The sequence below is a fragment of the Hemisphaericaspora subhashii genome (genome assembly GCF_019202705.1).
Source record: "Hemisphaericaspora subhashii strain CBS 10753 chromosome Unknown scaffold66, whole genome shotgun sequence".
Classification (NCBI taxonomy): domain Eukaryota; kingdom Fungi; phylum Ascomycota; class Pichiomycetes; order Serinales; family Debaryomycetaceae; genus Hemisphaericaspora; species Hemisphaericaspora subhashii.
Window position 1 is genome coordinate 41,894 of NW_026057230.1, and position 12,915 is coordinate 54,808.

General features: G+C 34.4%; 7 protein-coding genes across 7 annotated transcripts; 4 read left to right on the top strand and 3 right to left on the bottom strand. All coding sequences in view use genetic code 12, as the record gives it.

Moving 5' to 3' along the window:
* Positions 1 to 787: 787 nt before the first annotated feature.
* On the top strand, positions 788 to 1,408 carry J8A68_001779 (SOD4; the record flags this gene model as incomplete). The annotated part of the gene is made up of 1 exon (XM_049405460.1): positions 788 to 1,408. The coding sequence occupies one exon, from the start codon at positions 788 to 790 to the stop codon at positions 1,406 to 1,408; it is 621 nt and encodes a 206-aa protein (XP_049264915.1).
* A 1,072-nt stretch (positions 1,409 to 2,480) lies between these two features.
* Positions 2,481 to 3,104, top strand: J8A68_001780 (uncharacterized protein; the record flags this gene model as incomplete). Its single annotated transcript, XM_049405461.1, has 1 exon — positions 2,481 to 3,104. The coding sequence occupies one exon, from the start codon at positions 2,481 to 2,483 to the stop codon at positions 3,102 to 3,104; it is 624 nt and encodes a 207-aa protein (XP_049264916.1).
* A 1,824-nt stretch (positions 3,105 to 4,928) lies between these two features.
* MSF1 (phenylalanine--tRNA ligase) lies at positions 4,929 to 6,296 on the bottom strand (the record flags this gene model as incomplete). The annotated part of the gene is made up of 1 exon (XM_049405462.1): positions 4,929 to 6,296. The coding sequence occupies one exon, from the start codon at positions 6,294 to 6,296 to the stop codon at positions 4,929 to 4,931; it is 1,368 nt and encodes a 455-aa protein (XP_049264917.1).
* Positions 6,297 to 6,444: 148 nt separating this feature from the next.
* J8A68_001782 (NAPDH-dependent diflavin reductase) lies at positions 6,445 to 8,202 on the bottom strand (the record flags this gene model as incomplete). The annotated part of the gene is made up of 1 exon (XM_049405463.1): positions 6,445 to 8,202. One exon carries the CDS (start codon positions 8,200 to 8,202, stop codon positions 6,445 to 6,447), a length of 1,758 nt encoding a protein of 585 aa, XP_049264918.1.
* A 240-nt stretch (positions 8,203 to 8,442) lies between these two features.
* J8A68_001783 (uncharacterized protein) lies at positions 8,443 to 10,296 on the top strand (the record flags this gene model as incomplete). The annotated part of the gene is made up of 1 exon (XM_049405464.1): positions 8,443 to 10,296. The coding sequence occupies one exon, from the start codon at positions 8,443 to 8,445 to the stop codon at positions 10,294 to 10,296; it is 1,854 nt and encodes a 617-aa protein (XP_049264919.1).
* Positions 10,297 to 10,351: 55 nt separating this feature from the next.
* On the bottom strand, positions 10,352 to 11,875 carry J8A68_001784 (uncharacterized protein; the record flags this gene model as incomplete). Its single annotated transcript, XM_049405465.1, has 1 exon — positions 10,352 to 11,875. One exon carries the CDS (start codon positions 11,873 to 11,875, stop codon positions 10,352 to 10,354), a length of 1,524 nt encoding a protein of 507 aa, XP_049264920.1.
* A 113-nt stretch (positions 11,876 to 11,988) lies between these two features.
* On the top strand, positions 11,989 to 12,891 carry J8A68_001785 (uncharacterized protein; the record flags this gene model as incomplete). The annotated part of the gene is made up of 1 exon (XM_049405466.1): positions 11,989 to 12,891. One exon carries the CDS (start codon positions 11,989 to 11,991, stop codon positions 12,889 to 12,891), a length of 903 nt encoding a protein of 300 aa, XP_049264921.1.
* Positions 12,892 to 12,915: the final 24 nt, after the last annotated feature.

Consider the following 12,915-nt stretch of genomic DNA (forward strand, 5'->3'; position numbering starts at 1 on the left):
CAGGTGAGAGGAGCATGAAATATAGATTATTGAAAGATTTGCCATTCGAAACGAGCCTATTGACAGATATTCCGCAACGTTCTGCAGAATGTCAATTCGGCGTATGGACATTCTCTTCTTGTTCAACGAAACTATTTTGAATGCAATTGGCTACCCAAACCTTGGGTTGTCAAACCCCAATGGGCACCCCAATGGGGACTTGAACAAAGAATCGGTAAATGCTCATGAAATTAGTTAAATAGCAATATTTCGGATGAACTCCCCCCTACCTCCAAGGTATTGAGAGTGGATGTGTTTCTGTGATTAGAAATCATTCATTTGATTGGCTGCAAAAAAAACAAGTTGGCTAACATTCGGAATTACACAAAGAAAGTATAAACGAATGAAACAGCGAATAATAGAAGACACAATAAATATCAATGAGGTTCATTATCTACTAATAGAACAATAGAAGCTTATTTATTACTGATGGAACATTTGATCCAATCAGATTAATCAGTTAAAAAATAATCTTGTCAAATGTATGTAACCCGTCATTATATGCAAGGGGAAGTTGTCACTAAAAAATATTTGCACCCACAACCCAAGACAATTAACCATTGTACTTATACTTTGGGTTTTTCTTTATTTCTGCTTTTTTGTAAACTGTTTCTATTGTTTCTTGTAAGCTTAATTGTCCTGATGACAAATTTATTGACGAGTCCAGCTTCATGGCTTTTTTGTATAAATAGTATGAAAGGCGCTGTTTTGGATACAGTTTTTGCTTGTCACAAATCATAACTCAAACATGATCTCCAAATTAGTTTTATCAGCTTTTGCTCTCTCAGCCGTTGCTACTGCAGCAGGCGCTCCAGTTTCCACTGATTCTCCAAAAGATACCTTATTCATTGCCAAATTCAATCAAGAAAATACCAATATTGAAGGTGAAATTACTTTCCAATCAGATAATGGATCAGTATTGGTTAAAGTTGATTTAGAAGAGTTACCAAAAGTTGGTGGACCATTCCCTTACCATATTCATCAATTCCCAGTCCCATCGGATGGAAACTGTACTGGTACTGGCGGTCATTTGAATCCATTCAATGGAACGACTAATGCAACTACTTCTGCCGGTAAAGAAGTTGGTGATTTAGCTGGTAAGCATGGAAATATCACTTCCAACCCATTTACCGCTCAATATCTTGATGATTATATTTCATTGAATCCAAAGAATCCAGCTTTCATTGGTGGGTTATCTGTGGTTATTCATGATCGTGACAACAAAAGATTGGCCTGTGCTAACATTACTGCAGTTAACGACAATCAACAAAATGTAACGTCTTCTGTTCTCCCAGGTGCTGCAAACTTAGTTTCTACCAATGGTTTAGTGATGGGTGCCGCTGTTGGTGTTGCCGCTTTGTTGATCTAAGTCCTACTGGATTAGCCAGTTAATAGAGACGCCTTATTTTGTTAATACACGTGATTCATAGTATTATTGTTACTTAATCGAGGTTATACTCTAATTTTACAATTCTAGGATTTTACAATCTTTTATGTTGTTTTCTGCTTATTAATTTAGTGCACAGCTGTGCCAAGTTTCTTCATTTTGTTTAATTCATCAGTTCTGGGTCTTTAATTCATTAACTCTTAAGCCATAGGTTTTTACTTCTTACAGACACCCAGGAAGCCAGACATACGGAGATAGATATATTTTGTGATCCGTAATTTCCTTTTTAGATTGAATTAGTCAGATATTTTTCATACTTTTTTTCTTGTCAACGGTATCGATTATACACTAAAATTGGAAATTAAAAAATAACTGTTACTGATCCTCTGATACATATAGGACATGACGTTATGTAGAAATGGTGAAAACCCTAGATTCTAGACCAGCAGAGACTGGGTTATATAAGAACTAAAAGCCATTGGTACGAGGTGGGTGGGGGTGGGGGTTTGGTGGGGGGATGCGAATGGATGAGGCTAGGCCTTGGAAAGCGCTAGGTGGAGATGAATTTGCGATGGTGTTGTTGTATGAAAGTTCGTGGGGGACCCATTATCATGAATATAAACGAATCATCAAGAAACAGAATTATTGAGTAGATCAAAAGAAATTTATACGCGGGGCACCGTATTTAAGTTATAACTTCTATATTTGGCAACAAGTCTATATATAGTTTTGTAATCATAAAAAATATTTCAAAAAAACTGTCACTAAAAAATATTTGCATCCGCAGCACAATTTTAGTCATTGTAATTACTTATTCTTTGGGGTTTTCTTTATTTTGGATATGTCTTTAAACGGTTTATATTGTTTCTAGGAAACTTTAGTGACTTGATGGCAAATTTATTAATGAGCCCTGTATGATGACAAAGCTATTTATGAGCCCAACTTGATGACGTATTGGACGAGCCGAGCTTTGTTGTTTTTGTATAAATAGTAGCCAAAAGGAAGACACTTTCTTGAATAGCGTTTTTTGCTTATCACAAACCATAACCCAAACATGATCTCCAAATTAATTTTATCAGCTTTAGCTCTCTCAGCCGTTGCAACTGCAGCAGACGCGCCAGTTTCCACCGACTCACCAACCAATGTCGAATACGTTGCTCAATTCGATCAACTAAATACCAACATTACCGGTGAAGTTACTTTCCAATCAAATAACGGAACAGTGATGGTTAAAGTTGATTTCGAAGAATTACCAAAAACTGGTGGGCCATTCCCTTACCATATCCATCAATTCCCGGTCCCCTCAGATGGAAACTGTACTGGTACAGGTGGCCATTTAAACCCATACAATGGTACCCTTAATGCCACTACTTCTGCTGCCAAACAAGTTGGTGATTTAGCTGGTAAGCATGGAAATCTCACTTCAAGTCCATTTATGGCTGAATATTTTGATGATTACCTTTCATTAAATCCAAAGAATCCAGCTTATATTGGTGGGTTATCCGTTGTTATTCATGATCGTAACGACAACAGATTGGCCTGTGCTAACATTACTACTGTTAAAAACTTTCAACAAAATACATCATCATCGTCTACTATGCCAAGTGCTGCTAACTTAGTTTCTACCAGTGGCTTGGTATTGGGTGCTGCTGCTGGTGTTGCAGCCTTGTTGATTTAAGTTCGCCTAGAGAATTTTCTTAATAGAGACACGTTGTTAAATGTATCGTAGTGTTTACCCTCTTAGTTATGTTCGAAATAGTTAGAAATATCAGTTGTTAGTAAAATAGTGTCGTATAGTTTTAATGTATTATTCAGTCCCATAATAACTTATCTTGACAAAAGGTCGAACATATTTAATCTAAAGAGAATCCTTTCTCTTTGTAAGTCAACTCGTGTTAAAAGAAGTAGCAAGTAGTTTTCTGACACCAGCTATAGCTTTCGCAACAATCTGCGCGGAATTTCAGCTATATCATAGTAACTATCTATATACCATATAATCAATCAAGCAATGACTACCAAGCATCAGTATAGTGTTTGCAAACTGAAGTCTAGATTCAAGTCATCAAACTCCTTATTACAAGTTGAACATTTTTTGTGGTGATGACAATAATGACAGGATTGTGGGTGATCCAATTTACATACTGAATACCCAATGTATCCAGCACTTAAAGCTCCGAAAGTGGTTAAGATAGGATTCATGTTTTTTAAACTGTTTTAGCTAATGATTGAAAAGAAAACTTGTAGAAAGTATTAAATTGGGGTTGAAATTTCAACTGGAATGTCTGGAGATTAAATAGTTGCAAGGATAAAAATTCGTGACATTAATTTAACCCTCTTCGTAAAGAAAATTAAATTAGTCCCATTAGATGAAGCCATCATATTCAGTATAGGATACATATGATATGCTACCAACAAGTAATTCTTTGAAGAAATTCTGAAGATAATGGTTACAAGTCAACAGCAAGCTAGCTGGGTAAGAGCATATACATTGAAAACTAGAAATATCATCGAGAAAGAATCGGAAGAGAATTAAAAAGTAGACATTTTTTTGGGCCACTAGTTTGGTACAGGATCTGTTCTGAATGATTCTTTTCAAAGACAATGGCTTCTCAATCAATCCTCATATGGTTTTTATTATGCTCATACTTACCAAAGTAGAATTGAGTTGATATTTATTGTTCCATGGGAAATGAACTTCGAGTAATACAATCAAAGGGATCAAGACGGCTGCAAAAAAATAAAAATAAAAAGAAAGGGGTAAGGAAAAAATGAAAAAAATTCCCCTCCCACCAAATTTACACAAACAAGGAGAAGAAGAGGAAGAGGTCCCGTTACTGCCGACCAATAATCACAGTTTTAAAAGAACATTACATGTTTGAATTAGCTATATACACTGCTTGTATGTTCAACTATTTACAAAAGGGTTTGTTGACTGAATACAACTTATCAGTCTAGTAGTCCCATTCATCTTTTGAAGGGCGATCTCTATTTTCATTTCTCTTCCATTTTTCATAATCATTATATTGTTGAGAATCATGTTCATGATAATTGGACCTTCGGTTATGATTCCATCTGTTGCGACAGCGTGAGCAACTTGAACATGTACAACCACAGGGGTGATTACGATGATATATTGCGTGACCTAAATATACCGCACCTACAATAAATACAAATTTACCAATACCCATTCCAAGACCTCTTTGATATCTCATATGATGATGTGAATGCATTTGGCGAAAAATGATAAATGAATATCAAATGAGTAAAAAGAATTGAAAACTTTTCAGAATAAAAGAAGTCGGTAGTTGCATTTGATTTTATATGGGCAATTGTATTTTGCCGTTATTCAAATTTTTTTTAAGCCATTTTGCCACCAAACCACATTCATTATACTCTGACCAATTGGGGAAACAACAATTACTATTCTATTTCTAAAGCTAAGTAATTTATATAGATAAATATATATACAAGAGAAGAAGACAACGAAGTCTATTCTAACAAATCAATTTCTAATATCAACATTAAATCTTGAAACTAAATCATTCTCTACTTTTCCATGAACTTCATTAATCTCACCATTGGTTAAATTTCTATCCATTGATTGATAATTAACACGATAACATTGTGATTGTTTACCAGTCTTTGGATGGACGAATTCATCAACTAATGAGACACTTTCTGCCCAATCACCAGCATGAGTTCTAACAATTTCCATAACATCATTGGTATGAAGTTTTGAATCTTCACCCAACCAGAATGAAACATCTCTTTTAATACCAGGATATTTAGAATATGGAGCAAATGTATTAATTTCACCTTGTTTGAATTGATTATGGAATCTTTCATCTAATGTCCAGAATAATCGAATATCTGGAATATCAAATAAAAGCATGGCAATTCTATCTAAACCAATACCAAATGCCCAACTGATCTTATCATTACCTAATTGAGAATTTAATAACACTTGTTGTTGAACAACACCACATCCACAACATTCTAACCATTCTCCCTTCCACCAAACTTCAATTTCCCATGAAGGGGATGTCCATGGGAAATATGCTTCAACCCATCTTACCTTAAGTGGTTCATTAAGATATGGTTCAGTAGATCCAGCTCTTTTGGCAGATGCTCTTGCAGTTTCAAAAACCTGATTAACTAAATATTCAACGGTTTTCTTCAAATGAGTAGATACAAGACGTACTTCTTCTGGAGTCATATAATCTTGTTTTGGATTATCTGGGGTAATTGGTTGTTCTCTAAATGGATCCTCAACAATAATATTAGTCTTTGGAATTGAATCAATGTCCTTTTGAATAGTTTCTAATAAATTTGGGTCAGATCTTGACCAGACACGAGCACCCTCTAATTGATGGAATGCAGGATAATGGGTTCTATCAACTTCATCTTTACGATATACATCAGCAGTAATTAAATATCCTGGTGTTTTACATTCTTGAAAACATTCATGTTCATGAGCAGACGTATGGGTTCTTAATAAGTGATCCTTATTAAAATAATAAGTATCAGATCTTGATCTACCTGGATGATCTTCTGGGAATCCTAATACATCAAAATTTTGAAATTTAGTTACAATAGGATGGAAATCATCATAAATAGTATAGCCCATTCCTTTGAAATTGGTTTTGATTAAATGATGAAGAATACCTATAGGATGATTTGGATTCTTATGTAATCTTCGTTGTATTAATTCAACAATAAATGGTGGAATATTGGTCCATTCATCTGATTCATATGTTTTACCTTCAACAGTGATTGAGCCTTGGGAAGGTTGTTGGGAAGAGTATGACCTAAATGGTATATACCTAATGCCCCTGGGTATAAGGTGCCTTGGTGTGACTAGTTTTAGCATGTGATGGGAGGGTTGGATGGGATTTACGAGAGAGTAAAGTGAAAAATTTGAAGTTCGGTTGAGAAATAGCGATTTTTTTCTATTGAGATTCTAAATGGGGCTATAAAATAAAGTTGTCTAAAAAATTGTTAGAAGATCTATATCAGAGCTACCAAGCGTCTTCCTTATATCTTCCATTATCTTCCATTTGAAGTATATACCTTTGAGCTTCTTCAATTGTAATTGAATTATATTTCTTTAAGATTTCAGAAAATGTAATCTTAACTTGTTGAGGCATTTTACCACTTGAACCACAAACAAATATCTTTGCATTTTCTTCCAAGATCAATTTTCCTATAAGTTTATACTGATCAAAAAGACCATCTTGAACATACTTATATTTATATCCCTTATCACGAGAAAAGCAATTAAATATATGCAAATTAGGATATTCTGCTTGCCAGAATGATTCTGTCAAATGATCCTTTTCTTGAAATCTACACCCGAAAAAGAGATACAACTCTTGTTCTGTGTTTTCATGTAAAACTTCATCTATAACAGATTTCATGGGTGCGATTCCAGTACCTGGTGCTACCATTATTATCGGTGGCTTGTTCTCCAGATATGAAAAACTTGATTTTTGAATAGAAAATCTAATTTCATCCCCTGGTTGGAGAGATTTCAACCATCTGGTACATAAACCTCGTCTTATTCTTCTTATGATAGTCTTGTATTCCACTATAGCAACTATTATCTCTACTTCCGACGCACTGGGTCTCGAAGCAATCAGGAAAAATCTAGGTTTAATCAAGGGGAATAAATCCAATATATATGCAATTGGAATAACCAAATTATTTTGAAATTCTAAAATGGTCTCAAGAATCAGTCTTCTTGGTCTGTTCGCATAGTCATATAAATCTTCTGGTTCTTCAAAACTTCCGAATTCTTTTAATTTCTCTTGTTCTCTTTGTCCATCTTCGGTTGAGGAATCACAAAAATGCCATAATAACGCAAAGAAACTTCTTCTAGGTATAGACATTATATCCAAATGGTATTTGAGAAGGGTACGTAATGTCAAATTCTTCACAATCCCACCCTCAATATGTGGTGCATTCTTAATTAATAGAGGACGATCAGCAATCTGAGCCCAATGCGGTTGCACTTCCAATAAAGCTTCGACGTCTTGGTCGTGATTGCATGGATACAATGATATTGTATCACCGGGCAAGTATTGTAAATCTTCGGATTTGATTTTGAAATCTCGTACATCTTGGAAATGATCTTGACTGGTTATCCTTTTGTTTTCCACCACGGTACCAATATTAATAGAATCATCCTCAGAAAATTTAACTTGGGAGGCAACGTCACCGTTTGTCTCGATCCCATGATTTGATATCGTGACTTTAAATTGCGGCATAGGAACACTAGCTTCCTCGAGTTTAGTTGTATTTGGGAAGAATTTCAAAAGCGATTGGACAACCTGAGCCTCCCACTCAACGTAAAACCCATCCACTCCCTCAGGAGATACTTCATCAGCTTCTGATCTTGGTGATAATTCTTGACAGCCTAATTGTGTCATACGAGTATGTATTTTCTTAATGGCATAATTGAATTTACTATAAGAAGAATCACCTAATCCAAAAGTTGTTAAATATAAATGTTGGAATAAATCATTAGGTAATTTCCTTTTGAGGATAAATTTCATAAACTTTTTGGCATTTCTTGGTAATTCACCTTGACCTGTTGTTGAACAAATGATAATTAGAAATGCGGTATCGGTGATTAACTTTTTCAATGGGAACTCATCTAATGAAGATAAAGTTGATTTCAATCTATAAGTACCTAAGGTATGTTTCAAATATCTAGCATATTCTTCGGCGTTTCCAGTCTCTGATCCATACAATATGGTGATATCTCCTTGTCCCATATCCAACTCTTTATGTCTACTGTATAGGAAGAGAAAGATGGTTGACTAATCTATTTAGTCTAAACTGTAAATTATTTGAGGGTTTGAAAAATTCTCTAAAATTGCAATTTTCAAATTCAAACTGTAAAATTGAAAAGTTACAGGTTTTATCCAATCTAACACTCATAGAAAAAAAAAATAAACAAAAAATTAAATTCAATCATGTTGCTAAAAAACCCAATCATTTCAACTCCATAAACAATGCCACCAAAGAGAAAAGGATCAAGTGCAACATCAACCCCTAAGAAGGCTAAACCTAACCATCATCATCCATCTCCTGAAGAATACAAGCAATTCTTCCAATCCACTTTAAATCTTGTGTCTGATCTTCGAGATGAAAATGATGAACAACTTGCATTTCCTTTTGTTAAATTACCTTCCAAAAAGCTCTATCCTGATTATTATCAAATAATTGCTCAACCTATTTGTCTTAATGATATCCAGAAACGAATTAGAACAAAATACACGGGGGATTCCACTGATGAATTCTTGGATGATTTCCAATTATTACTTGATAATGCAACAAATTATAATGCTCCTGATTCATGGATTGTGTTGAATGCAACTAAAATATATGAATTTGTTAAAGATCAAGTTCGTGAATTCGAATCTGCTGCTTCAAGTAAAAAAGTTGAACCTCCCAAGTTTAAATTGAAATTCAAGCAACCAGAACCGGTAAAACCAAAAGTTGAACAACCAGAAATTACATTTGGAAAATTACCTGAAATATGTATTGAACTTTTAGAAGATGTAATGAATCATGATTTCCCTGATGATGGGGTTATCAGTGGACCCTTTATTGAGGATGTAGATACTGATTATTATACAGATTATTTAACTTTTGTTGAGAAACCAATGTCATTCAATAAACTTATTTCAATGTTGAAAAGTAAGAAATTGTTTAGTCCCAAGTTCCCACTTTTAGATAATTTAAACAAATTTCATGAAACCGCCAAACTTATATTTTCCAATGCTAGACTTTATAATGATGAATCATCACAAATTCATCAAGATGCAAATAATTTAGAAGAATACTTTGAAGAAAAGTATCAAGAATTGAAAAATAAGATCCCTGGTGGAAATGAAGATACCGCTAAGACGAAAGGTAAACTGAGTAGACCAACATTAAAGATACACTTGGGTAAAGCTGAACCTGCAACTTCTGTACCTGAAACCCCCAAAAAGAAGGGACGTAGAAGAAAAGCAGTAGAAGTAAAAGAAGAGCTCGAAGAACCTGAAAATGAAATCCAAGAAGAAGAATTACCTGTGAAATATGAAACAACCAAACCTCAAGAACCTGAATCAACAATAAGATCGAAACAAGTTGTTACTGAAAAATCCATTGACAATACTATGGGTAAGACATTACCATTATTACCAGCAGAAAGCGCAATAATACAAGAATCGGCCCTTTTCTCGACCGTGGCAATTTCAAACCACATTAGTCAATTTGTTCAACAAAAGGCTATCAGCAGTAGTCTTCTCCCCTTGCCTCGAAATCAAGAAATTAGGAAAGGATTATTCCCAACCCATCCAGGTCATTCAGTAGCTAGTTTGTTTGAGTATAAGGTTCCCGCAAATGGATATACAAATCAATCATATAGTATTACTTTACCAAATGAAATACTGCCATTTGTATCTTTCAAAGTATCATTGCATAATTTTCTTTATAATATAAAAAAGAATGATTTGGTTAATGGACGTGGATACTTAAATCTGACATCAGATGAAGATTTTCAATGTAAACTATTTGTCAATGATGAAGAGGTATCTAATGCTGGTGATTGTTTTGAAGAGAAAAGGGAGGGTAGTGATGAACATGACGATGATGAATTGTTGGGAGTTCAATATGATTTAAAATTAAGTTATGGATTGAATGTTTTGGTATTTGAATGTAAAGTGGCACCAAATATAAGCAAGCAAATCAAGAATACTGTTGTCCAAGAAAATAACGAAGAGATAGCAGGAAGACATACTAGGCATCAATTGCAACAATTGAAAATGTCTTGGGATGTAGAAACAATCACGATGTTTGTCACCTGTAATTGCGCTTAAGAACGTTGTAATGTAAAGTAAATATGTACATGTATTATTTCTATAGAACTTTTTTTTATTTACCAATGCAAAAGTTTGAAAACACGACTCCTAAGATTTCTTCTATTCCTATAGCTTGACCTGTAATTTTGCCTATTCCTTCAACAGATTGTCGTAAACTTTCTGCCGCCAATACTACATCATCTTGATCCTTCCAATGATAAAATTGTTGAAATCCGTATAAGACATCATTTTCCAATAAATCCTGAATTCTAGAAGACACGATAATAGGGTCAGAAGTTTCCGATTGAGTAATAACTTTAAACTCATGAATTAAGGAATTTCGAAGTTCAGAAATCCCCGATCCAGTAGAACATGAAACCACTCTGAAAAGATTTGTAGGTACGTCTAGTTTTTCAGAATATTCTTCAATTAATCTATGTTTAATTCCCGGATAAAGATCTTCTTTGTTTAAAACAATCAACATTGACTTATTGGCTTGTAATAACAAGTGTAAATGATCTTTCAATTCACTTAAATCGGAATGAGCAATTGGATCAATCACAACTACTACAAATTCACAATTTAAGGATTTAGCCTTTGCACGTTTGATTCCTTCTTGTTCAATTTGATCAGCCAAGTTGATCAGACGGATACCTGCAGTATCACCCAATACTACTTTATATCCTCCAATTTCGAGTGGGATGTCTATAACATCACGAGTGGTTCCGGCAATTTCGCTAACGATTGCTGCTTCTTTATTTGCCAAGATATTCAAAATTGAAGATTTCCCAGCATTTGGAGGTCCAAGTAATGCCAATTGGATTCCTCGAAGTAACACTTCTGATGATTTAACTTTTTCAAGATATTGTTTAATTTCAGTTTCAACAATCATTATATGTTGACCAACATCATCTAATAAATGTAAAGTTTCTTCTAAATCTTGATCTTCTCCAAAATCAATTATCGTGGTCAAATTAGCTATATTATTCAAGATATCTTGCCTCCATTTTAAAAATTCACCCTTTGTTTTCCCAGTCATTGAAGCTAATGTTGCGATCCTTTGAGATTCAGTTTCAGCATTTATCATTTCACTTATACCTTCTAATTCTGTTAAATCAAATCTACCATTTAAGAAAGCTTGTCTTGAGAATTCTCCTGGTTCAGCTTGTCTAATGATTACTCCATTATTTGGATCATGTAATTGTTTGATTGCTTCTAACACAGATCTAATGATAGCTATACCTCCATGAAGATGTAATTCTAATAAATCTTGTCCCGTGTATGTTTTAGGTCCAGGTAAATAAATCGTCAAAGCTTCATCTAATAATTGGGTGGTAGTAGATGAAGAATAAAGTTTTCTAACACTTGCAAAACGATTCTTTGGAGGGTTAGTAGATTTTGTAAGTTGATGATAAATATATTGTGATTGAGGACCGGAAATCCTGATGACTGCGATGGCTGATTTTCCTAATTTTGTAGAAAGGGCAAATATTGTTGGCAGGAGGTCATTTTTGGGTTGGATATGTGTCAGAAGGCTTCTGAAATTATACCATTTGGATCCATATCTTGGGGAGACCTGTAGTAGTCGAAATATCATTTGACGCTGTGTTTTGGTTTAATCTCCATAGAATCCCCATAGAGATGAGCTTATTAATGGAGAGAAGAAAAAATATATCAATGGATATTAATCTTTTCCATTTACCACCAATCATGCTCATCTCCACATCCAAACAAATATTAAAGACATACAATAGACAGTTCAGTCAATCCAGCTTCATCAAGCATGAGAATCCATTAGGTCTTCCTCGTGTTGGCAAGGGTCCACCTCCAACAATGCCTCAAAAGGGACTTCCAATACGACAGAAAATCCCCAATGTTGATAAAATAATCTTAGTATCATCTGCCAAGGGAGGAGTTGGTAAATCCACCGTATCTATAAATACCGCATTGGCTTTAAAATCCCTTAATAAAACAGTAGGAATATTAGATGCCGATATTTTTGGTCCATCAATTCCTCGATTATTAAATCTAAAAGGAGAACCAAGAATTTCCGATACTGGGAAATTATTACCATTATCAAATTATGGAATCCAATCAATGTCAATGGGATATTTAGTTTCTGAAGATCTGGCGGTTGTATGGAGGGGATTAATGGTTATGAAAGCATTACAACAATTATTATTTGAAGTTGAATGGGGTCCACCACTTGATTATTTAGTGATTGATATGCCACCTGGAACTGGTGATACGCAATTATCAATTGGACAGTTGTTAAAAGTGGATGGAGCTGTGATTGTTAGTACCCCACAAGATATTGCTTTAATTGATGCCGTGAAGGGGATTAAGATGTTTAATAAGGTGGGGATCCCATTGATTGGAATTGTCCAGAATATGAGTCATTATATATGTCCTAATTGTAAACATGAATCACATATATTTAAATCTGATGGTGCTAGAAGAGTGGCTGATGAACATAATTTAAAGACACTTGCGTCAATTCCATTGGATGAAGAAATTTGTATACAATCAGATGCTGGGAAACCAATTGTTATTTCAAATCCAACATCTCCAAGTGCTCAACCTTATTTTGATATAGCTAAGGCTATTGTTTAAGTAGAACTTGTATATATAGTTTTT